We start from the raw sequence: 24,269 nt of genomic DNA on the forward strand, positions 1-24,269 counted from the left end.
TGCTAACTCCATCCACCTGCCTTGGCTCCATCTCACTTAATACTCTTGCTAGCAAAAAATCTTATCAATTTCCAATTTAAAATTATTAATTGAGCTAGTATCTACTGCTAGAAAGATTGTCATAGCAGTTACTGGGGCAGATGCAACATTAAATCACACATTGTGGCACTGCAAGAGATCTTCAAATTACATGGCCCAGTGCTGTTTTGATCCATTCTAATGGGTGTAACCGCTGGCTTGCTGTGATTCATGATCAAGGTTTAGCACTTTTTTTTTCTCTCATCACACGTTTTTCAAACAGTACATGTGTTGAAAAAGGGCACAGCCCATCAATGGGCTACCATGACTGCTGTTCCCAAGTTTGGTTAGGTATTCAGGAGTTGTAGTTACTCTTCAACAATTCGCAATTCCATAGCGTCTTTAACGTAGTAAAATGTCCAATATTATCAAACAAAATTGACACCGAGCCAAAGAAGGAAACATTAGGACCGGCTTGGTCACTAAGTGAGGTTTTAAGGAACATCTTAAAGGACGAGAGAGAAGGATGGAGAAGTTTAGGGAGGGAATTCTTCCTTTCATCTCTTCGCAGAATGTGGTGGGATTTCTGCTCCAAAGAAAAAGCAAACATGGGAGAAGATTACAGTCTTTTGTTGAGCACTAGAAATACACAACAGGTCGATCAGCATCTGCAAGAGAAAAATGAGTTTGTGTTTGAGTCTTCAGTAAAAGCTCATAAGTGCCGTTTCCATTGTCTTTTAAAAGCTAATGGATGTTCCTGAAGATGGAAGACCAGACTCGGAAGTGTGGCGTTGCACCCATGTTTTTCTAGTACTCTTGCAAACATCAGGTTAAATTTAATTTTGATGTTTGTCGCACTGAGGCCCACAGTACTGGGCGCAACCAAGGTTGGAAAGACTAGGCACGAAGATGAGGTAAATCTAGAATATAATGGTTAGTTGACACCAAACTTGGGTTTTAACAGCCTGTAGGTTGAGAGAGGAAGGCAAGAATAGGAAAAAGTAGCGAGTTTCATGCTTTTGAGGTGGTGGGGGGGGGCAATAAATTAGAGCAAGAGACTTCGCAATAAGTCTTGATTTAGTGTAGGTGGAACAAAGAACCTGTAGAATGAGGGACAAATGAGGAAAGTCCAGGGAAGCAATAACTATAGTGACACTAGTAAAATAGGGGAGAGAAGGGAAAGGCATGAAATGGGCTGCGTTTTGGGGTGTCCGCCATGGCTCAGTGCACTCTCGCCTCTGAATTATAAGCTTTTGGATTCAAGCCCCACTCCAGAGACTTGAGCATATAATCCAGGCTGACACTCGCTGTGCGGTACTGAAGGAATGCTGCAGTGTCGTAGGTGCTGTCTTTCGGATGAGACGTTAAACTGAGTCCCCATCTGCCATCTCAGGTGGATGTAAAAGATCCCATGGCACTATTTCGGAGAAGAGCAGGGGAGTTTTCCCTGATATTTATCCCTCAACCAACATCATTAAAACTGATGAGTCTGGTCATTATCACATTGCTGTTTGTGGGATCTTCGTTTCCTACATTACAACAATGACCACATGTCAAAAGTACAACATTGTCTGTTAAGCACTTTGAGGTAATGTAAGTGCAAGTCTGTCTTTCTGTTGGAGGGAAAATGTTTCTTCTTATCCTGCCCATGGGTGTGGGAATTGTTCTCGAAGGAGAGTGTGAAATTGTTTTTGCTTGTTTTGCACATACCAAATCACGTAGTTATTTGTCTGTGCATTTAAAGCATGCTGTGTGATGCAATCTTGGTATTTGATTAAACCAAATTGCCCACTTGCCTTCAGGAATGTGCGTGCACCAGATCTGGAGACGTGGTGGGAGAGGCAATTAGGGTGCTGATGTAGGCAGTGTATAAAGAGGCAGAGTCTGAATCTGTTTTAGTGATGGTTTGGGCTAAGATCATCACTAAGATCTCCGAGTTCCCAGTGGAGACGAAAGGGCCGGATGAGAGAAACCACAGCGATATCAGTGAATGGGTCGATTTTAAAAACTGGAAGGTTGTTTTAATAGAGAAGCCGTCTAGCAGAAGGGGAAACTGTTCGGCTCCGGCAGTCAAAAGCTCAAAGCATCTGTTGGGCCGAACAGAGCAGAGAATTAATTTCCATCATTGGCAAAGAAAACAAGAGAACTCGAGCCATGATCTCTGCTCTGCCCCCTCTCCATCTTGCTCCCTTTCTGGATTACCACTGTTCCACAATAAAAATTGCTAGCCCAAACCATCACTAAAACAGATTATCTGGTCATTTATCTCTTTTGCTGTTTGTGGGAGCTTGCTGTGTGCAAATTTCCTGCTGTTTCCCACATTACAACAGTGACTATACTTCAAAAGTACTTCATTGGCTGTGAAGCGCTTTGGGACGTCCTGAGGTCATGTAAGGCGCTATATAAATGCAAGTTTGTTCTTTTATACATTGTGAGTCTTTAGTGTTACTTTTTTGCATGTGGAAACATAATCCCTTTAATTGTCTCTCTAGCATCGCAAGGCCAGGCATTCCTTGCAGTAATGGCAACTTGCATTTATATAGTGCTCTTCATAGGACAAGAGTTGGCCATTCAGTTCCTCGAACCTGATCCGCCATTCAATGAGATCTTGGCTGATCTGTATCCTAACTCCATCCACCCGCCTTGGCTCCATATCCCTTAATACCCTTGGCTAGCAAAAATCTATCAATCTCAAATTTAAAATTATTAATTGAGCTAGCATCTGCTTTTTGTAGGAGTGAGTTCCATACTTCTACCACCCTTTGTGTGAAGAAGTGTTTCCTAACTTCTCTCCTGAATGGCCAGGCTCTGATTTTAAGGTTATGTCCCCTTGTCCTAGACTCCCCCACCAGCTGAAAAAGTTTCTTTCTATCAAATCTCAACCAAATCACCCCTTAACCTTTTTGTATTCCAGGGAATACAAGCCTAGTTTATGTAATCTTTCCTCATAATCTAACCCTTGGAGTCCTGGTAACATTCTGGTGAATCTGCGCTGCACTCCTTCCAAGGCCAATATATCCTTTCTAAGGTGCAGTGCCCAGAACTCTACACAGTACTCCAGATATGGTCTAACCAGGGCTTTGTATAGGTGTGTAGCAAAACATCCTCCCTTTTATAGTCTAGCCCTCTAGTTATAAAGGCTAACCTTCCATTAGCCTTTTTGATAATTTTATGTACCTGACTACTGCATTTTAGTGATCTGTGTTCATGGACCCCTAAAGTTCTTTGGACCTCCACTGTTCCTAGCTTTTCATCATTTAAAAAAAAATACTCTAATTAGTCCTTTTATTGGTCCAAGATGGATAACCTCACACTTACCTGCGTTGAAATACATCTTCATGTACAGGAAGACATCAGAGAATTTTGAATAAGGAAGGAAAGAATATAATGGGCACTAAGCATAGGAAAGGAATAGAGAATTAGGATGGGAAACCAATGGAGATTTTTGAAGGCGGGGGTGGCGGGGTGGGGGGGGGGGTGCGGTGGTGGGCAAATGGCAAGGTTGAGACAACTGCAGAGATTTCCAGAGCGCAGGAATGTAATGGCTGAATGAGAGGCTCCCAGTGATGGAGCTGGGGACCGGAGGAGAGTCCCCAGTCCCCAACAACTGGGATCCTTGGGTGTGTGTGCATGGATCCAAGGCAGAAGGAGGTCACAAAGGTAGGCTAGGGATGGGGTGAGGCCATGGAGAGATTTGGAAAATGAGGACCAGAATTATGACCTTCTCCAAGATCTGTGCCAATGCTGCTGTAATCTGGCTGCCATGTAGCACTGCCAGTGGTAAGGGATAGGTAACCTTGTTGCTCCATTGCAGTGGTGTCTCTTGCTGTACCAGATCATGTTGATTATATAGAAGTACGTAATGAAGATCTAGTCAAATGGACTGATGAGTCTCAGTTGTTGTGGATGCAGTGATGGGGAGAAGAGCCCCCCATAAATACGGCCACACATATCACATTGAAAGCCGGATAGGGCAGGTTGCTTTGCGTGCCAGGCACTTGTCAGCCAGACCTCTCAACCTCTAATTCATTCAAACCAACCCGGCAGAAATGCCGACATCTTGGTCTGTCGGGGTTAATTGTGCAAGAGTTCACGGTGACCTTTGGTGTGTCTTTATAACATTTCATCTGCCCACCTCTGTTGCGATATGCGGTCTGCAGCTGGCCGTAGATGGCGGTTTTGGGAATTGTATAATCCGGCAGTCCAGACCAACACAACTGGACCTTTTTGATCATGGTCTCCATTCCAGTTGTATTGCAGCGCTTGGACATCGGACCCTTTGTACTGCCACTCGATGCCAGTTATAGGTTATAGAAACGGTCAAGTCGCTTAAGGTGATGGCATAGCAGATCCGCGACTTTGATCCATATAGGAGGGTGGTGAGGACAACAGTTTGGTATTATCCTAATATCTTCTTTGGTGTCAATTTTTGTCTGATTATGCTCCAATGAAGCACCTTGGGGCATTTTACTACATTAAAGGCTCTATGTAAATGCAAGTTGTTGTTTTTGGTATATAGCAACTTCTGTTGGCAAGCTAATCCCTTGTTCCTGCCATGTAGTAGCAAAGTGCAAAGCTGAATGCCCAAAATGAATGATCCAGAAAATAATAATGAGAATGTCGAGCAGTAATTCATGCAAATCTGTACTTTTTGGAGTGTACCTGATACCTTGGAAAGTTAATATACCACATGGTGTGGTACTGAGTGACGCAAATCAGATCACCCCAGGCTCAATCCTCGGGCTGGTCTCCGATATAAGGGGACAGTAGTTAACCTCAGTGCCCGGAGCTAGAGAGGGCAGCAAAGCTGGGCATGGCTCCTGTTTGAGAGCTTTCTGGGCCCCGTACTAGAATGCCACGTACTGCTTTCTGATGAGGACAAAGTCGAGCTCGGCTGTGATGCTGTCAAGGGCCCTGCAGGCACTTCTCGCACCAAGTCCTGTTCACCCATTACCCCTGTGCTCGCTGATCTACGTTGACCCCCAGTCCGGCAACACTTGATTTTAAAATTCTCATCCTTGTTTTCAAATCCCTACATAGCCTCACCCCTCCCTATCTCTCTAACCTTCTACAGCCCTCTTAGATTTCTGCGCTCCTCCAATTCTGGCCTCTTGCATATCCCCAATTTCCATTGCGCCACTATTGGCGGCTGTGCCTTCAGCTACTTAGGCCCTAAGCTCTGGAATTCCCTCCCTAAACCTCTCCTCCTCTCTACCTCTCCCTCCTCCTTTAAGACGCTCCTTAAAACCTACCTCTTTGACTACCTGTCACCTGTCCTAATATCTCCTTATATAGCTCTGTCAAATTTAGTTGTTAACGTTCCTGTGAAGCGCCTTGGGATGTTTTACTATGTTAAAGGCAGTATATAAATGCAAGTTGTTGTCTGGACTCTTGGGTGACAAACGATGACTTGCACAAGTTACTGGAGGGATGCTGGTGCCTGTGGGTTCATACCCAACGAGTGTCAATGCCGTCAGTGTGGCCAAACAGAACTTCTTTTAAATCTGTGCCATTTTTCACAGGCAACATAAACTTGCACTTGAATTCCTATCAAGTGAATTGTCACGTGTTTATGATAATTTATCTGATGTTTTACATGCTTTAATTGTATTTGAATTTAGTTTTCATACTGCTGTGACTCTCAATTTGGCACAAGTGCTCAAGTAAGAGAGGCCTTTCAAAAGATGGGCTGTGAGCTCTGGAATGGAAAATGTAGGCAACAAAAATATTTCCTCAACTGAACAATTTAAATTGTTTATCTCTGTGCGCAGCAGTAAGTACAATGATTATCACGAGGGAGCATGAATTATCTTTCACGATAGCGGTTCTCGCGCCATTGCTGATGTGTGATCAGGGGTTTGAAGCTCAATTGAGATGATTTACGAGCCTCATATTGCCCAGTTCCGAATGAGACAGAGTGGGAGGGGCTGTCAATTGTAGAGCACAGTGGTGGGCTTGGCAGTACAGCACAGTGGGGGTGGGGGTAGTTGCTGGCAATTAGACCTGAGGGTGGGGGGGGGTGCTGGAAAAGTGAGGCGGATGTAGATCATTGTGTACTGAGGGGGGCTGTCAGCAAGTGGAGCATGTAAGGGGCCTAGTGAGTAGAATACAATGGGAGAGTCCAAATGGGGCTGGGGAAATGGGGGCACAGAATACAGAATTTTAACAGTACCATCACTCAATCTTGACCCGATATGGTAGTATAGTAGTTATGTTACTGGACCAATAATCCAGAGAACATTAATTCAAATCCTATCATGGCAGTTTGAGATGTGAACCACTGCAGTCCATATTTTGTACAACTGAGAGTGGCTTGCTAGGTCACTCAGAGGGCAGTTAAGAGTTATCCATGTTGTTGTGGAAGGAACTGGAGTCATATATGGACCAGACCGGGAAATGGTAGCAGGTTTCCTTCCCTAAAGGACATACATGAACCAGTTTGGTTTTTACAACAATCCGACAGCTTCATGGTCACTTTTACTGATACCGGCATTTTACTTCCAGATTTTTTTGCAAATTGTCAAACTACCATGGTGTGGGATTTGAACTCATATTCTCTGGATTATTAGTCCAGTAACACAATCACTACATGACCATACGGAGGGAATGACAAACTAAGTTGGTGCCCATAAAGATTTTCAAAAAGTATTTGCAATGGTTTGGTGTTTCCCCTTCTTTGTGCTATCGGTGGACTTTCCTGATGGCTGTTTTATTATTGATAGTTTTCACATCTGCATGCTATGTAGCAATTAGTTCTTGACTTGTTGGTGCTTTATGAAATCGATATTTGAGCTAATCAGGTGCAAGTGTGTTTCGAATTAATTCTTGCATCTAGCACATGTCTGTCATGTAGAATCATATTGCACAGAAGGAGGCCATTCAGCCCATCATACCATTTGAAAGAGCTATCCAGTTAGTCCCACTTTTCCCATAGCCCTGCAGATTTTTCCTTTTTAAGCATATGTCCAATTCCCCTTTGAAAGTTACTATTGAATCTGCTTCCACCACCCTTTCAGGCAGTGCGTTCCAGATCATCATAGCTCGCTGTGTTTAAAAAAAAAATTGTATCTTCCCCCCTGGCTTTGCTGACACTTGCCTTAAATCTCTGTCCTCTAGTTACTGACCCTCCTGCCACTGGAAACAGTTTCTCCCTATCTACTCTATCAAAACCCCTCATAATTTTGAACACCTCTATTAAATCTTCCCTTAACCTTCTCCGTTCTAAGGAGAACAATCCCAGCTTCTCCAGTGTCTCCACATTACACCTATTAATGTTACACTTCCAACCATTACAACCCATAGGGCAAAATTAGTGAGTGCCAACTTAATGATCATTTCAACCAATCAGTTATCCCATCTGACTTGAACAAATCAAAAGCTGCTTGAATCAACTGACCAATGAGTAAGGAGTGAGCAACAGAAAACCGAGCAATCAAATTACACCTTTTCGAAGCAACCAATCATGAACTGCCAGAAACAGATCAATCCTCTCCCTCCAAAAACATTGAGCCAGTATGAGCTGCCATCTTGAACTATTTGCCTACCTGAAGATTTACCGGCAAAAATAACATATGTAACATCAAAAACCCATTAAAATTGAACAATTCCGAATAAAATCAGCGTTGTAAATGCCGTGAAAATGTTTTCATATGTCGGGAGCCTGCATTCGAACAGGATTGCATGCCCACCGCTTGAATTATTGGGTTGAGCTTTGTTGACTATTTATTTAGAAAATGCCTTGGGGATTTGGCTGTAGTCTATGTCCATCATGGCAAGCCCTTCCACTCTTCATTTTGACTGTACCACCATCTCTCTCTCTCTCAAGTTCTGATGACTTGATCTGCTTCCCCATGCTCTCTTCAATGGCCTAGCCTGCAACGGACTCATTCTTACTGTCTCAACCCATCTAAGAGTCCTTGCCCACTCTTGAGTCAGACTCCTGACAAAGTCCTTTCCCAACCTAGTCAGCAAATGCAGTAGGGGATGCCAACACAGCTACAACTGAGGAGAAAACCATGAGGGAGGAAGGGTCCCTGGTGGGAATGACACTTGGTGAGTTGGGCCAGAACACCAGGGTCGATGGCCAGCTTCCTTGCACCCTTGTCTACCCAAGTGCCAGCCTGCTCACTCGCCTCGCTCACGTAACTCCTGACTCTCCCTGAATGCTGCTTAGGCCCTAAGCTCTGGAATTCCCTCCCTAAACCTCTCCGCCCCTCTCCTCCTTTTAAGATGCTCCTTAAAACGTTAATCAGGCTTTTGTTCACCTGTCCTAATACCTCCTTATGTGGCTCGGTGTCAATTTTTGTCTGATAACACTCCTTTGAAGCACCTTGGCACGTTTTACTACGTCAAAGGTCTATATAAAAGCAAATTATGATTAATCAGAGGTGAGTTGAATTTAATTGGGCATGTGGTTATTTTCTGATTTGATACATGTCGCCCTCTGCCCCCACCCCCCCTTCCAGTATTTGTACAGTGTCTTCTCCACTTGCTGCCCCTGCTAAATACATAATTAGTCTAAATCTGGTAGAGGAGTTCTTTCGTAATCAACAGTCATCAGAATTTTGGGTGAAGATGCAATTCTTGGCTGCAAATACATTTGTGACCTGTCCAACTAACGAGCTACAATTTTCTATTGTAGTGGGGCGGTAAGCTGTGGCATTGGGCCAACACCTGGCGTGAACAGACGCAAGAAAATAAATGACAAGTGTCTCACTTTCTGCCCATTATTCGTGGATCACAGTGCAGGGTTGTGGTGCTATTACTGCATTAATAGAAAAGCAGTATGGGTGCTTGACTCCATAATGCTGCCAGTAATTGCATGCATGCTGCTTTCATTAACTGAGTGATGATTTTATTTTGCAGCATGCTAATTATCGCTGAGCCAGACCCTCAAAGCTCAGGATAAACTCTGCAACTCATGAAAGAAAGGCTTGCATTTATACAGAGCCCCTCAGGATGTTCCAAAGTCCTTTACAGCCAATGGAGTCCTTTTGAAGTGTAGTCACTGTTGTACTGTAGGAAACGCAGCAGCCCATTTGCGCACAGCAAGATCCCACAAACAACCATGTGATAATGACCAGATAATCTGTTTTTAGTGATGTTGGTTGAGGGATAAATACTGACCAGGACACCGGGGAGAACTTCCCTGCTTTTCTTCGAATTAGTGGCCATGGGATCTTTTACATCCACCTGAGAGGGCAGATGGGGCCCTCGGTTTAACCATTCATCTGAAAGACAGCACCTCCGACAGTGCAGCACTCCCTCAGCACTGGCACTGTCAGCCTGGATTATGTGCTCAAATTCCTGGAGTGGGACTCGAACGCACAACCTTCTGAGTCAGAGGCGAGAGTGCTACCCACTGAGCCACGGCCGACCCACTCAGAGCACAATTTAGGAATGGGGTTAGGCCATTCAGCCCCTCGAGCCCGTTGTGCCATTCTAATAGATTATGGTTGATCTGCACCTCAACTCCATTAACCCACTGTTGCTCCATATCACTTGATAGCCGTAACTAACAAAAATCTATTGATCTCGGTCTTAAACTCCAACAGTCACAGCCTTTTGGGGAGAGATTCCAGATATCTACTACCTTTTGCATGAAGAAGTGCTACCTGATTTCACTCCTAAATAGCCTAGCTGTAGATAAGATTATATCCCCTTGTTTTGGACTCCCCACCACAGGAAATAGTTTCTGTCTCTCTATCAACCCTGTATCCTTTTAACATTTTAAACATCTCGATCAGATCACCCCTCAATCTTCTATCCTCGGGAATATAAGCCAAGTTTATGCAATCTGTTTTCATTATGCAATCTTCTAAGCCCTGATTTATTTAATCATCCATTCCTTCCATTGGAAGACCAATTGATTTGGTTCCCACTGTCACAATGGAAATAATGAACGAAGCTCACTGTTCTGGTGGGTTTTGAAAGGACTTTGCAGTTCATGATGGGAAAACAAGCAGCCCGACTACTCCAAGTGATTTTGCTCTTACTGTTAGTGTAGCTGTTTCTATCATCACACCAATGTTGCACTGCCTCCAATTATTATTGTCAAGGAAAAGTATGTTACTCTTTATTTTTCCAAAAGTGCATGCAATTGATTTAGTCCTTCTGCTCCCTGCCAACACTTTTAAAGGATTGGAGAGAAGGCATGATTCAGTGGGTGATTTATATAAGCGCAGGGGCACTACGAATACCAGAGGGAACAGAGAGCTGGGCTAATGAGCTTGATGGCAGCCATGTTTACCCACCTTCCTATGTAGTTTCTACCTCACACTATAAAACAGGCTGAGATTAATAAACCTGCCTTCAATTCTGCACTGTACACGAGGTAATGCAAATGTACGCACCAAAGCATAACAGAATGCACCTTTCCCCTCCCACGTTGGAATAATACCTGAATGTATTGATTGTTCTCTGGTTTCAGTGTAGCAGGGATCGAGTGTGACCACACACTCTCCTCCACCTCTTCAGAGAGCAACCTTTACTGAGCTAACGTTCAGTTTTCATTTCACGTTCTGTTTGCTCCATTCCAAATGAGATTTCTGAGTTTGGGAGTAGTGTTGGCCCATGGAATCTTTTCCATGTTGAGTGGAAGTCTATCAGATTTATTTTATTTGTCTCCATCTCCTCTACCCCCAATCTTCTATCCCCTTCGCCTTCCTCTTGTGAAGGTAATGGTTCTTGCTCAATGGGCCATTTTTCTTTTATAAGCCTAGAAAGTGAATGTGGGGACCCTGTCCCTATTCTTGTCTACTGTGCACACCATGCACTTCCTACTGTGAGCCCTAGATATTTCCCCCTCCTCCCAAAGGTGCTGAGGCTAATTTTAGGACATTCAAGCCCAGTCCAGAGACTTAAACACGTAGCTTTGGTGGACACTCCAGTGCACTACTGAGGGAATGCTGCACTGTCGGAGGTGCCGTCTCTCTGATGAGATGTAAACTAAGGCACCGTCTACCCTCTCGGATGGATGTAAAAGATCCCAAGGTACTATTCAAAGAAGAGTAGGGGAGTTCTCCCTAGTGTCCTGGCCAATATTTGTCCCTCAGCCAAAAACAGATTAACTGGTCATTTGCTGCTGTTGGGACCTTGCTATGTGCAAATTGGCTGCAATGTTTGCTTTCAAAACAACAGTGACTACACTTCAAAAGTAATTCATTGGGACATCCTGAGTATGTGAAAGGTGCTATATAAATGCAACTTTGTTCTTTTTTGCAAACTGAGACAGCAGGGAGATGGAATCATTTTAACGTAGCGACTCCATTGTAACGTTTCCTGTTATAAGGCATGAGATGCTTATAGAAACATAGAATGGTTACAGCACAGAAGGCCATTCGGCCCATCAAGTCCATGCTGGCCCTCTGTAAGAGCAATCCAGCTAGTCCTACTCCCCTGCTCTCTCCCCGTAACCCTGCAAATTTTTTCCCTCCAAGTACTTATCCAATTCCCTTTTGAAAGCCATGATTGGATTGCAGATCATAACCGCTCGCTGCGTTTTAAAAAAAAGTTTTTCCTCATGTCGCCTTTGGTTGTTTTGCCAATCACCTTAAATCTGTGTCCCCTGGTTCTCAACCCTTCCGCCAATGGGAACAGTTTTTCTTTATCTACTCTGACTAGACCCCTCATGATTTTGAATACCTCTATCAAATCTCCTCTCAACCTTCTATGCTCTAAGGAGAATAACCCCAGCTTCTCCAGTCTCTCCACATAACTGAAGTCCCTCATCCCTGGTACCATTCTGGTAAATCTCTTCTGCACCCTCTCTAAGGCCTTCACATCCTTCCTAAAGTGCGGTGCCCAGAACTGGACACAATACTCCAGTTGTGGCCGAACCAGTGTTTTATAAAGGTTCTTCATAACTTCCTTGCTTTTGTACTCTATGCCTCTATTTATAAAGCCCAGGATCCCGTACGCTTTTTTAACTGCTTTCTCAACCTGCCCAGCCACCTTCAACAAACTGTGTACATATACCCCTGGATCTCTCCGCTCCTGCATCCTGCAATTAAAATTGTACCCTTCAGTTTATTTTGCCTCTCCTCGTTCTTCCTACCAAAATGTATCACTTCACACTTCTCTGCATTAAATTTCATCTGCCACGTGTCCGCCCATTCCACCAGCCTGTCTATATCCTCTTGAAGTCTATCACTATCCTCCTCACTGTTCACTACACTTCCAAGTTTTGTGTCATCTGCAAATTTTGAAATTGTGCCCTGTACACCCAAGTCCAGGTCATTTAATATATATTGAGAAAAGCAGTGGTCCTAGTACCGACCCCTGGGGAACACCACTATGTACCTTCCTCCAGTATGAAAAACAGCTGTTCACCACTATTCTGTTTCCTGTCACTTAGCCAATTTTGAATCCATGCTGCCACTGCCCCTTTTATTCCATGGGCTTCAACTTTGTTGACTAGCCTATTATGTGGCACTTTATCAAACGCTTTTTGGAAGGGTTTATATTTCTATATCTCAAAGCTGAATAATTTTGATACTTCAAAATCAACAGTAACATGCATTTATATAGCATCTTTAACATAGTAAAATGGTCCAAGGTGCGTTATGAAACAAAATTTGACTGAGCCACATAGGAGTTATTAGGACAGGTTGGTCACAGGTAGGTCTAAAGGAGCATCTTAAAGGAGGGGAAGAGAGGCGGAGAGGTTTCAGGAGGGAATTCCAGAGCTTAAGGCCTAGGTAGCTGAAGGCACAGCTGCCAATGGCGGAGCGATGGAAACTGGGGATGCACAAGAGGCCAGAATTGGAGGGGCCTAGAGATTTCGGAGGGTTGTAAGGCTGGAGGAGGTTAGAGATAGGGAGGGGGACATCATGGAGGGATTTGAAAACAAGGATGAGAATTTTAAAATCGAGCAGGACCAGGGGCCAGTATGGGTCAGCGAGCACAGGGCACGAAGGGTCAACGGGACTTGGTGCGAGTTAGGATACAATATTGGGTGTTCCCTCTAATTAAACTGCACACTCTGCAGATAAAAGGTGTTAAGTCTCAGCTTTCCATTATTTAAATATTTTTTGAGATGTTTGCTTTAGCATTTTGCTCAAGCCGGCGTTTTCTCTTGTCCCTTCCTATGCACAAATTACATATGTAAGGAGGCGCACAACACCCGGTTATAGTCCAACAGCTTTATTTGAAATCACAAGCTTTTAGAGCTTTGCTCCTTCGTCAGGTGAAGTGAAGAGATGCATATAGGCACAGCATATATAGTCAGAGAACAATGCCTGGTGATTACAGATAATCTTTCTAACTGCCCTTTATCACACCTTGGCAGATAGATAATCACATCAATCAAAGGAGTGAATGGTGTTCAAACAGGTTGGTCAGGGAAACATTACATCCAAGAATACTGAGGTGGGGTCACAAGGGGTCAAATATAGCAGATGCTGGGGTTTGTATTAAAAACAGAACTTTTTTTTGCTGGAAATCGCAGCAGGTCCGGCTTGTATGGAGAACAAGCCAACTACGACTTGAGTCTGGATGACTCTACGTCAGGTGGGGTTACATGTAGCGTGACATGAACCCAAGATACATGGTACATCGGCGAGACCATGCAGACACTGCGACAACGGATGAACTGACACCGCACAACAATCGCCAGGCAGGAGGGTTCCCTCCCAGTCGGGGAACACTTCAGCAGTCAAGGACATTCAGCCTCCGATCTTCGGGTAAGCGTTCTCCAAGGCGGCCTTCGAGACACACGACAACGCAAAATCGTCGAGCAGAAATTGATAGCCAAGTTCCGCATCCATGAGGACGGCCTCAACCGGGATCTTGGGTTCATGTCACGCCACATGTAACCCCACCTGACGTAGAGTCATCCAGACTCAAGTCGTAGTTGGCTTGTTCTCCATACACAGATGCGGCCGGACCTGCTGCGATTTCCAGCAAAAAATAAGTTATCTGTTTTTAATACAAACCCCAGCACCTGCTACATTTGACCCCTTGTGACCCCACCTCAGTATTCTTGGATGTAATGTTTCCCTGACTAACCTGTTTGAACACCATTCACTCCTTTGATTGCTGTGATTATCTCTCTGCCAAGGTGTGATAAAGGGCAGTTAGAAAGATTATCTGTAATCACCAGGCATTGTTCTCTGACTATATATGCTGTGCCTTTATGCATCTCTTCACTTCACCTGATGAAGGAGCAAAGCTCCGAAAGCTTGTGATTTTAAATAAAGCTGTTGGACTATAACCGGGTGTTGTGCGCCTCCTTACATTTGTCCACCTCAGTCCATCACCGGCATCTCCACATCATGGCCACAAATTACATAGCTGTAGTTCCACTAATGGGAGTAGATGGGCTCATGCAAAATTTTAAGAGAAGGGTCTCTGTTCCATCTGTCCGGCTGAATATATACAGATCTCTGGGGTATACTGTAATGGAGAATAGTGTTTTGTTGAATTGCATGTGATGTGTTGTATTTCTAGATGATTAAAGTATAATATCCATAAGGTAACAATTCTACCTTAATCCTTAAAGAAACAGACTTGAATGTATTTTGCCAAAAAAAGGCAGAATTTACATCCACTGTTGATGTGTGATAGTCTGTGTTTCCAACAAAATATTTTTTTCCCTTGAGTGGAGTTGGCCCATAGATGCCAACCAAGTGGGTTTCAACAGAGTCATTCTTTGAAATGGTGGGTTGAGGACAAGCTGCTCAACCTTCTTACCCATTTGTTTACGACGTTAATATTGCCATTGATTAATTTTTCTTCTTCATTCTAAGCTGATGGATGTTACTGCTGGGTAATTGTCAGCTTGGAACTTGAACCCACAACTTTCTGAAACTGAGGCGAGTCCCACTGCAGGACCTGAGCACATAATCTAGGGTGACACCACTAGAACTCTACTGAAGATTGTGCTCGACTCTTCAGTGGGTCTTGAACCCACAACCTTCTGACCCCCAAGGCAAGAGAGCCACCAACTAATCCAAGTTGACACTTAGCATTCATATTCTAAACCTTGTCTAGATTTAAGTCTGTTTCACCGAGATGAAGGACAGTTTTAACCCACTGTATTCCCACTGCCAGACCCGATATCAGGGCTTGAGCACATAATCCAAGTTCACTCTGGTGTAGCACTGAAGGAATGGTGGGTTGGCTCAGTTGGTAACATTATCTCCTCGAAGTCAGAAGGTTAAGATTCTAGTTTCGCTCCAAGGCTTGAGCGCACAATCCAGGCTGACGCTCCAATATTGAGAGAAGTGCCGTCCTTCAGATGAGACTTTAACCTGAGGCTCCTTCTGCTTCCAATGGCTCAGGTGAACATTTAAAAGTCCCGTTGCACTATTTGAAGAAGAACAGGGAGTTCTCCTAGTGTCCTGCCCAACATTCCTCCCTCAACCAACATCACCAAGAACAGATTACCTGGTCATTCATCTGATGGGTGTTAAGTGGGACAGTTTGAAAATGTGAACACTAATGTTTTATTATCAATAATGGCTAATGTTCGGTCTTTCTGGTACTTTTATTTTCCCCAGGAGATGTGGTGGACATTTACCAACGGGAGTTTCTAGCACTTCGTGACAGACTACACGCGGCTGAGCAAGAGAACCTCAAACGGTCTAAAGAACTGAATCTTGTCCTGGATGAGATAAAGCGAGCTATTGCTGAGAAACAAACACTGAGGGACATCAACAGAACCTGGAGCAACCTGTCAGGTACCCTCCATTATACAATGGGTCTACTCTGCGTAGGATAACTACAACAACATGCATTTATATAACACCTTCAACGTAGTAAAAACATCTCGAGGCACTTCACAGGAGCGATTGTCAAACCAAATTTGACACCGAGCCACATAAGGAGATACGAGGACAGGTGACCAAAAGCTTGATCAAAGAGGTCATAGAATTACATCGAGCTTACAGCACAGAAACAGGCCATTAGGCCCAACTGGTCCATGCCGGTGTTTATGCTCCACACGAACCTCCTCCCACCCCTCTTCATTGAACCCTACCAACATATCCTTCTACTCCTTTCTCCCTCATTTGTTTATCTAGCTTCTCCTTAAATGCATCTGTGCTATTCGCCTCAACTACTCCTTGTGGTAGTGAGTTCCACATTCTCACCACTCTCTGGGTAAAGAAGTTTCTCCTGAATTCCCTATTAGATTTATTGGTGACTGTCTTGTATTTATGATCCCCTACAAGTAGAAACATCTTCTCTACACCTACCCTATCAAACCCCTTCATAATTTTAAAGACCTCTATTAGGTCACCCCTCAGCCTTTTTTCTAGAAAAAAGAGCCCCATTTATGACTTATCATCCTTATGAATCTTTTTTGCACCTCCAGTGCCTCTATATCTTTTTTTATATTATGGAGACCAGAGCTGTGCACAGTGCTCCAAGTGTGGTCCAGCCAAGGTTCGATACAAGTTTATCATAGCTTCTCTGCTTTTCAATTCTGTTCCTCTAGAAATGAATCCCATGCTTGGTTTATTTTTTTTTATGATCTTATTAACCTGTGTCATTACTTTTAGTGATTTGTGTATCTGTACTCCTACACCCCTTTGCTCCTCTATCCCCATTTAGACTCTTATTATTCAAACAGTATGTGGCCTCTTTATTCTTTCTACCAAAATGTAACACTTCACACTTAGAGGTGGAGAGGTTTAGGGATGGAATTCCAGAGCTCAGGGCCTAGACAGCTGGCTGCCAATGGTGGAGTGATTAAAATCAGGGCTGCGCAAGATGCCAGAATTGGAGGCGCACAGAGATCTCGGAGGGTTGTAGGGCTGGAGAGATAGGGAGGGGTGAGGCCACGATGGGATTTGAAAACAAGGATGGGAATTTTAAAATCAAGGAGTTGCCTGACCGGGGGTCAATGTAGATCAGCGAGCACAGGGGTGATGGGTGAATGGGACTTGGTGCAAGTTAGGACATGGGCAGCAGAGTTTTGGATGAGCTCAAGTTTACGGTAACTACTGTGTTACCAGTGGTAATTGGGTTTGAGGAGCTCTGGTAACTTTCCCCTGCTTTAGGGATGTCAGAACTTTTTCCAAAGTCCACTATTGCAAACTTGTCCTGCTCAAAAAAGGTAATTGCACATATCTTAATATTCGAAGGGGTGATAGAATGGAATAAATTAATTTGTTTGAAAATAAAAATCTGAGGTCAACCTTTGTTCAGGGCAGCAAAAGAGCCCAGAGCATAGTGTGTTCTTTTAGTTATGGTGTCACGTTTCAGTGACACAGTAATGCATTTCACCATCATTAGAGCATAAGAAATTGTTCAGAACAGTAAGAGGCTATTAGGCTCAACGAGCCCAGTTCTTTCTCATCATGTTCACTGCTCCAGCAAGGCTTTTAATTGTGTCACGAACCTGTTTTATGCCGTCTGTTTCAATGATCTTCCCTGTTAATTTATTCCATTCTATTACCCTCTGGGTGGAAGTAGTTCCACTTGACTTCGTTGAATCATTTACTTGTAAACAAACAGCAAAAAAGTTTTGCCAAGTAACTTTTCTTGTTGCCAGTGCTCTTTAACATTTAACGGTGAACTGTAGAAAAGTTCTACAAAGACACCCTTTCTTGATGGAAACTTATCCCAATCTGAATCCCTGCCAGTACTTCAAGCTAAAACTGCTGAAGGGGATGAGGGGGGAGGAACTTGCTTTGAAATCAAGTTAGTTTTGCCTCTTAATCTGTTTTTGATTGATTCCAGTAAAGGATAAGTCATAACCAGTCAACGAGTAACTCAGTTGGCATTGGGAGACTGGCCCATGGTGCAAGGATGTAAAATATCCCACGGCCACTATTGGAAGAAAAGCAGGAGTGTTCTCCTGGGGCCAATATTTATCCCTCAATCAGCACCACCAAAAAACAGATTATCTGGTCATTATCACATTGCTGTTTGTGGGATCTTGCTGTGTGCAAATTGGCTGCCTTGTTTCCTACATTACAGCAGTGACTACACTTCAAAAAGTACTTTGGGACATCCTGAGATCGTGCAAGGTGCTGTATAAATGCAAGTTCTTTCCTTTCCTTTAATGGAGAAATATAAATGGAATCATGAATAGTTTCACTACAGTGGGGACACGTCCAGCACATGTCTTGATCCTGTCCAGCCAGTAGACCTCTGCCTTTTGACCCCTTCCTGACCTTTGACCAAGCTTTTAGTCGCCTGTCCTAATACCTCCTGCTTTGGCTCAGTGTCAATTTTCGTCTGATTAACGTTCCTGTAAAGTGCCGTGGGAAGTTTTCTTCCATTAAAGGTGCTATATAAATGCAAGTTGTTGTTGTTGAGCTTGTGTATAATAATCCAGCACAAATCCACTGTAGCAAAACTATTTCTATGTACAAGAATTGTTTCGTGTACAAAAAGCAAAATGCTGCAGGAAAACAGAAAATGTTGGAAATACTCAGCAGGTCAGTCAGCAGCTGCAGAAAGAGCAGAAGATAATATTTCAGGTCGGGATCCTTCATCACAACTGGACGATATTACAGTTGAATAGCATTTAGTATAACACACACACACACACACACACACGTTGTATTGTCTGTGTTTTTGTACCATCTAAAACCTGTTTGAAATTAAGTCTGTTGACGTAAAATATCACTTATTAAGATATACATTGACGTTACCATAGGGTTCAAGTCTAAAGAGTTGAGCATATAATAGTATCGTCAGTGCAGTCTTTTATTTAAACCAAATATCACCTGCATACACATTGGATCCTGTGGCCTTAATGAGAGGTGGTGTTAAAGGCTACATTGCACCATAGGGCTAATAAAAGATGGTGTTAAAGGATACTTGGTGCCATAGGGCTAATAAAAGATGGTGTTATAGGCTACTTGGTGCCATCGGGCTAATGAGAGGTGGTGTTATCGGCTACTTGGTGCCATAGGGCTAATGAGGTGGTGTTATAGGCTACTTGGTGCCATAGGGCTAATGAGAGGTGGTGTTATAGGCTACATTGCACCATAGGGCTAATGAGAGGTGGTGTTATAGGCTACTTGGTGCCATCGGGCTAATGAGAGGTGGTGTTATCGGCTACTTGGTGCCATAGGGCTTCATCGACAAAGAAATAAATGGAAATTCCAGAAACCACGGGTGATTGACAGAAATAGAAGCGCCAGGTTGCAGAGTAATTTGTCCCCAGCACCTCTTCTTTCAACGCTGCTCGAGAGCGAAGAACGTACCTGAAAGAAAGACTTTATATTTCTATCGCGCCTTTCACTACTTCAGGACGTCCTGAAGTGCTTTACAGCCAATGACGTACTTTTGAAGTGTAGTCACTGTTGTAATGTAGGAAACTCGGCAGCCAATTTGGTCCCACAAACAGCAATGTGATAATGACCAGATAATCTGTTTCAGGTTTTGGTTGGGGAATAAATATTGTCCAGGACACCAGGGAGAACTCCCCTGCTCTTCCTCAAAATAGTGCTGTGGGATCTTTTAGGTCCACCTGAGGGGGCTTCGATTTTACCGAAAGACAACAGGTACAACGGTGTAGCACTGTAATGTCTGCCTGGATTATATGCTCAAGTCCATGGAGTGGGATTTAAACCCACAACCTTCTGACTCCCTCAGACTTGCATCTGAGTACAACTGCTACAAGGATACTGCAGTCGAAAGCGATTTTGGATGCGGATGAGGTGTGGCACTGGTTTCAACAGGGCACAATGTGTGCTGGTCACAAGCCCACTGTCGTCAGAGAAGGCAGCTGACCCCCTCACAACAACTTGCCGTGAAAGACTTGTAGTCCATCAATGGGTGATTGGGGGAGGTGGAAGAAAGAGCATAATGTCAAACTGTGAAACATCTGAAGTGAAGACATTGCCATGGACCTAGGTGGTGGGAAAGGAGACTTGTGACTTATCCAAGAATATGAGCCATTGGAACATAGGAACAGGAGGAGGCCATTTGGCCCCTCGAGTCTGTTCCTCCATTCAATGAGATCATGGCTGATCTGTGACCTAACTCCATATACCTGCCTTAGCCCCATATCCCTTAATACCTTTTGGTTATCTAAAATCTATCAATCTCAGATTTAAAATTAACAATTGAGCTAGCGTTGGCAAAAGAGAGTTCCAAACTTCTACCACCCTTTGTGTGTAGAAGTGTTTCCTAACTTCACTCCTGAACATGCTGACTCTAATTTTTAGGCGATGTCCCCTAGTCCTGGACTCCTCAACCAGCGGAAATAGTTTCTCTCTATCTGCCCCATCAGTTTCCCTTAATATCTTGAAAACTTCGATCAACTCACCCCTTAATCTTCTAAATTCCAGGGAATACAACCCTAGTTTGTGTACTCTCTCCTCGTAAATTAACCCTTCTCCTGCTTGATGATGCTATTGCACCTTCTCATGAGAAGCCCAGCTTGTGCAGCATAGGTTTGCTTTCTCTGCCACCCAACCCTACCACAAAATGTCAGCCTTGCAACGTGAAGATCAACAGAAATTTTAAGGCAAAGCATCACATCAAACTCAAACATAGTGACCTACGATGCCAGTTGAGGGTTGTAATTTTAAAAAATTAATTCTCTGAATGTGGGCATCGCTGGCAAGGCTGGCATTTGTTCATTCCTAGTTGCCCTGAGGTGGTGGTGATGGGACTCCTTGAACCTCTGCAGACCGTTTGGCTTGTTATTCTTTGTAGAAGTTTGATACGATGGAGTGTCTTACTAAACCCCTTCAGAGGCAATTTAAGAGTCAACCGCCTTTAGCGTGGAGACTGGAGTCACATTTTGGCCAGACCGGGTAAGGGCGGAAGGTTTCCTTCCCTAAAAGACAGTTTAAAAATCACAAAGCTGTCAGTTTTTAACTATAATCCAACAGCTTTGTGGTCACTTTTACTGATACCGATTTTTTTTTTTTATTTCCAAATTTTTTTTTAATAACTCAATTTAAATTCACAAACTGCCTTGGTGGAATGTAAACTCGTGTTCTCTGGATGATTAATCCAGTAACATTACATAGAATTACATTGAATTTACAGCACAGAAACAGGCCATTCGGCCCAGCTGGTCCATGCCGGTGTTTATACTCCACACGAGCCTCCTCCTGCCCTACTTTATCTCACCCTATCACCATATCCTCTATTCCTTTCTCTCTCATGTGTTTATCTCACTTCCCCTGAAATGCAACTATGCTATTCGCCTCAACTGCTCCTTGTGGTAGCGATTTCCACATCCTAACTACTCTCTGAGCAAAGAAGTTTCTCCTGAATTCCCTATTTATTAGTGCATATCTTATATTTATACCCCCTAGGTTTGGTCCCTGGGTAGCAGTGCGCCTCCTTGCTGCTGCCTGGTCCTGGGTCATTGCACAGGCCATCACCAGCGGCTGGTGTGAAGGGCTCATTACCAAAGACCACAAATTGCAGACACCAGTGTGGAGCCAGAGGAACATCAGCTGCTGATGTTTTCAACCCTGAACAGTTCTTGGCATGTTTTAAAGAGTTGCTTGACATGTTTACCGAAATGGGCTTTGAGTTATATATAATGGCCAATGGGCTAGTGATGAGTAGTGAGATGCTGTCCGACTTAGAGGTTGCAGTGCAAGTCATTGGGCGCGATGACCGAGAACGACAGTGACATCTTTCGCTCTTCTCCCCTCCCTCTGCCTCCTCCTTAGATTGAGCTTCCAAGGCAGCACTAAACGGCCTTTTTGTATTTGTCCTCGGGATGTGGGCGACACTAACAAAGCAATACTTATTAGCCATTGCTAGTTGCACCACCAGCATTCAAGAATCAACCAGTATGGGCCTGGAGTCACATGTAGGTCAGACGGGGTAGAGGGTGAAGGACATTGGTGAACCAGTTGGCTTTTGTAAAAATCCGTCAGCTTTCATGCTTATTTTTCTGGTGTCAGCCACAAATTACCAGCACAGAAGGAGGCCATTCGGCCCATCGTGCCTGTGTCGGCCCTCTGAAAGAACTATCCAATTAGTCCCATTCCCCTTGTTCTTTCCCCAGCGTCCTGCACGTTTTTCCTTTTCAAGTATTTATCCAATTGAAAGTTACAATTGAATCTGCTTCCAGGCAGCACGTTCCAGATCATCATAACTCGATGAGTTTAAAAAAAAAATTCTCCTCATCGACCCCCTGGCTTTTTTGCTAACTATCTTAAATCCATGATCTAACTGAATGATGGAACAGGCTCAAGGGGCTGAATGGCCTACTCCCTGTTACTATGTGTCCTCTGGTTGCTGACTCTCCTTCCAGTGGAAACCGTTTCTCCCAATTTACTCTATCAAAATCCCTCATAATTTTGAACACTTCTGTTAAATCTCCCCATAACCTTCTCTGCTCTAAGGAGAACAATCCCAGCTTCTCCAGTCTCTCCACAGAACTGAATTTCCTCATCCCTGGTACCATTCTAGTAAATCTCTTCTGCACCCTTCCTAAGGCCTTGACATCCTTTCTAAAGTGTGGTGCCCAGAATTTAACACTATACTCTAGCTGAGGTCTAACCAGTGATTTATAAAAGTTTACCATAACTTCCTTGCTTCTATTTATAAAGCCAAGGCTCCCGTATGCTTTTCTAACAGCTTTCTTAACTTGTCCTGCCGCCTTCAAAGCTTTGTATGTGTGAATCCACACGTGTCTCTGTTGCTGCACACCTTTTTAAAATTGTACCATTTAGTTTATATTGCCTCTCATTTTTCCTTCAAAAATGCATTACTTCACACTTCTGTGTGTTAAATTTCATCTGCCATGTGTCCGCCCATTTCACCAGTCTGTCTGTGAATTCAAATAACAACTTTCTATAATGGGATTTAAATTCACAACCACTTTGCTACTGTGATCCTATGCTTCTGCCTAGAACAGTGGAATCTTGTTTTGAGAGACGAGCCCTGTGAGAAAAAAGAAACCAAAGTCCTAATATCTTCATTCATATTCAACAGTTTGATGTTTGAGGGTTTGACGCTTCAGGTTTTGTTGTTTTGGTCTTTGATAGTTTGACAATATTGTGTTGGTTCTCATTCTGTTCTTGTTAAGTGAGATACTGCACAGTACTGTTATTATTGAAAAGGTAAAGCAAGCATTTTGCTTGTATTATTAGGAACAGGAGGAGGCCATTCAGCCCCTCGAACCTGTTCCGCCATTCAATTAGATCATGGCTGATCTGTATCTCAACCCCATTTTCCCACCTTTGCTCCATATCCCTCAGTACCCTTACCTAACAATATATCAATCTCCGCCTTGAAAACTCCAATTGTTCCAGCATCCACAGACTACTGGTTAGAGAGAATTCCAGATTTCTACGACCCTTTGTGTGAAAAGTGCTTCCTGATTTTAATACTGTACAGGATAAATGGAGTGTTTAAAACAGTATACTCTGGGCACGTTTTTAAAATTAATACCGCGTTTCAAATATTAAGTACAGCGGTTAATTGTGTAATGTTTTATTGAATGTCATTTGGTAAAAATAGAGTATAACAAAATCACCTTTGTGCCTATAATTCTGATGAACAGGTTTGACAGTATGGGCTAGAAATTGGGCCGTGTAGCGTCCGTTGTTTCAGCGCTACGCGATCTCCCGAAGTTCCAAAATGGCGTCCGGAATGCACACGCTTCTAGCGTTGCGTGCCCCGGGCGCCATCTTGGTAAAGGGTTTCGCACACACGCAGATAACAAATGCTGGCAGCATGTAAAGTAGGGAGAATATGCGTTTGATCGGTGTGCAACGCTGATTTAAAGTGATAGACACTGTTTTGGCACTTCACGCTCCACTCAATGCATTTTCTTAACCACGAACACCTGAACATGTCTTAAAGTGCCTGGAGGACCCCTCACCAATGCTATTTAAAGGGATCACACAGGTGTTGCAGGTTAGTTGCTGGATTATTGCTTCTGGCTGCTGGTAGAACAGGACGTGTTTGTTGAAGCTTCCTACACTGACAGTTGCTATAGTACATTTGGCAGGTGCTGACTTCCGTAGGGTGTAATTTACAACAGTGTTTGAACAAGATTCCTGGCAATCATGGATGGTTTGCTCGGGCTCCCGCTGGGCATAGAACATGACGAGCATGCAGTGAGGCCACGCAGAGCAGGTCAAGCTACGAGGAGAGGGAGCAGGAGGTCATATCCCATGAGGGCCTTCAGGGAACACCACTCTTACCTCCAGATGAGCAAAGTTCAGCGCATCCGACGGCTGAGGTTCACCAAAGAGTTTGTAATTGAGATCTGTCACCTGCTGCAGGCTCCGGGCAGGGCAAGGACAGCATTGCCCGTGGCTGTCAAGGTAACCGTGGCACTGAACTTCTACAGCTCTGGATCCTTT

The 24,269-nt window shown here is 43.8% G+C and overlaps 1 protein-coding gene across 1 annotated transcript in view; it reads left to right on the top strand.

Annotated features, from left to right (window-relative positions):
* The window catches only part of mgat4b (alpha-1,3-mannosyl-glycoprotein 4-beta-N-acetylglucosaminyltransferase B), a 301,140-nt gene that overhangs the window by 107,139 nt on the left and 169,732 nt on the right, over positions 1-24,269 (top strand). The window contains exon 2 of the mRNA XM_067995968.1: positions 15,519-15,698. Within this exon, the coding sequence (XP_067852069.1) occupies positions 15,519-15,698 (180 nt within the window). The remainder of the gene's footprint in view (positions 1-15,518; positions 15,699-24,269) is intronic.

The sequence above is a fragment of the Heptranchias perlo genome, chromosome 14, assembly GCF_035084215.1.
Source record: "Heptranchias perlo isolate sHepPer1 chromosome 14, sHepPer1.hap1, whole genome shotgun sequence".
In the NCBI taxonomy this organism is placed as follows: domain Eukaryota; kingdom Metazoa; phylum Chordata; class Chondrichthyes; order Hexanchiformes; family Hexanchidae; genus Heptranchias; species Heptranchias perlo.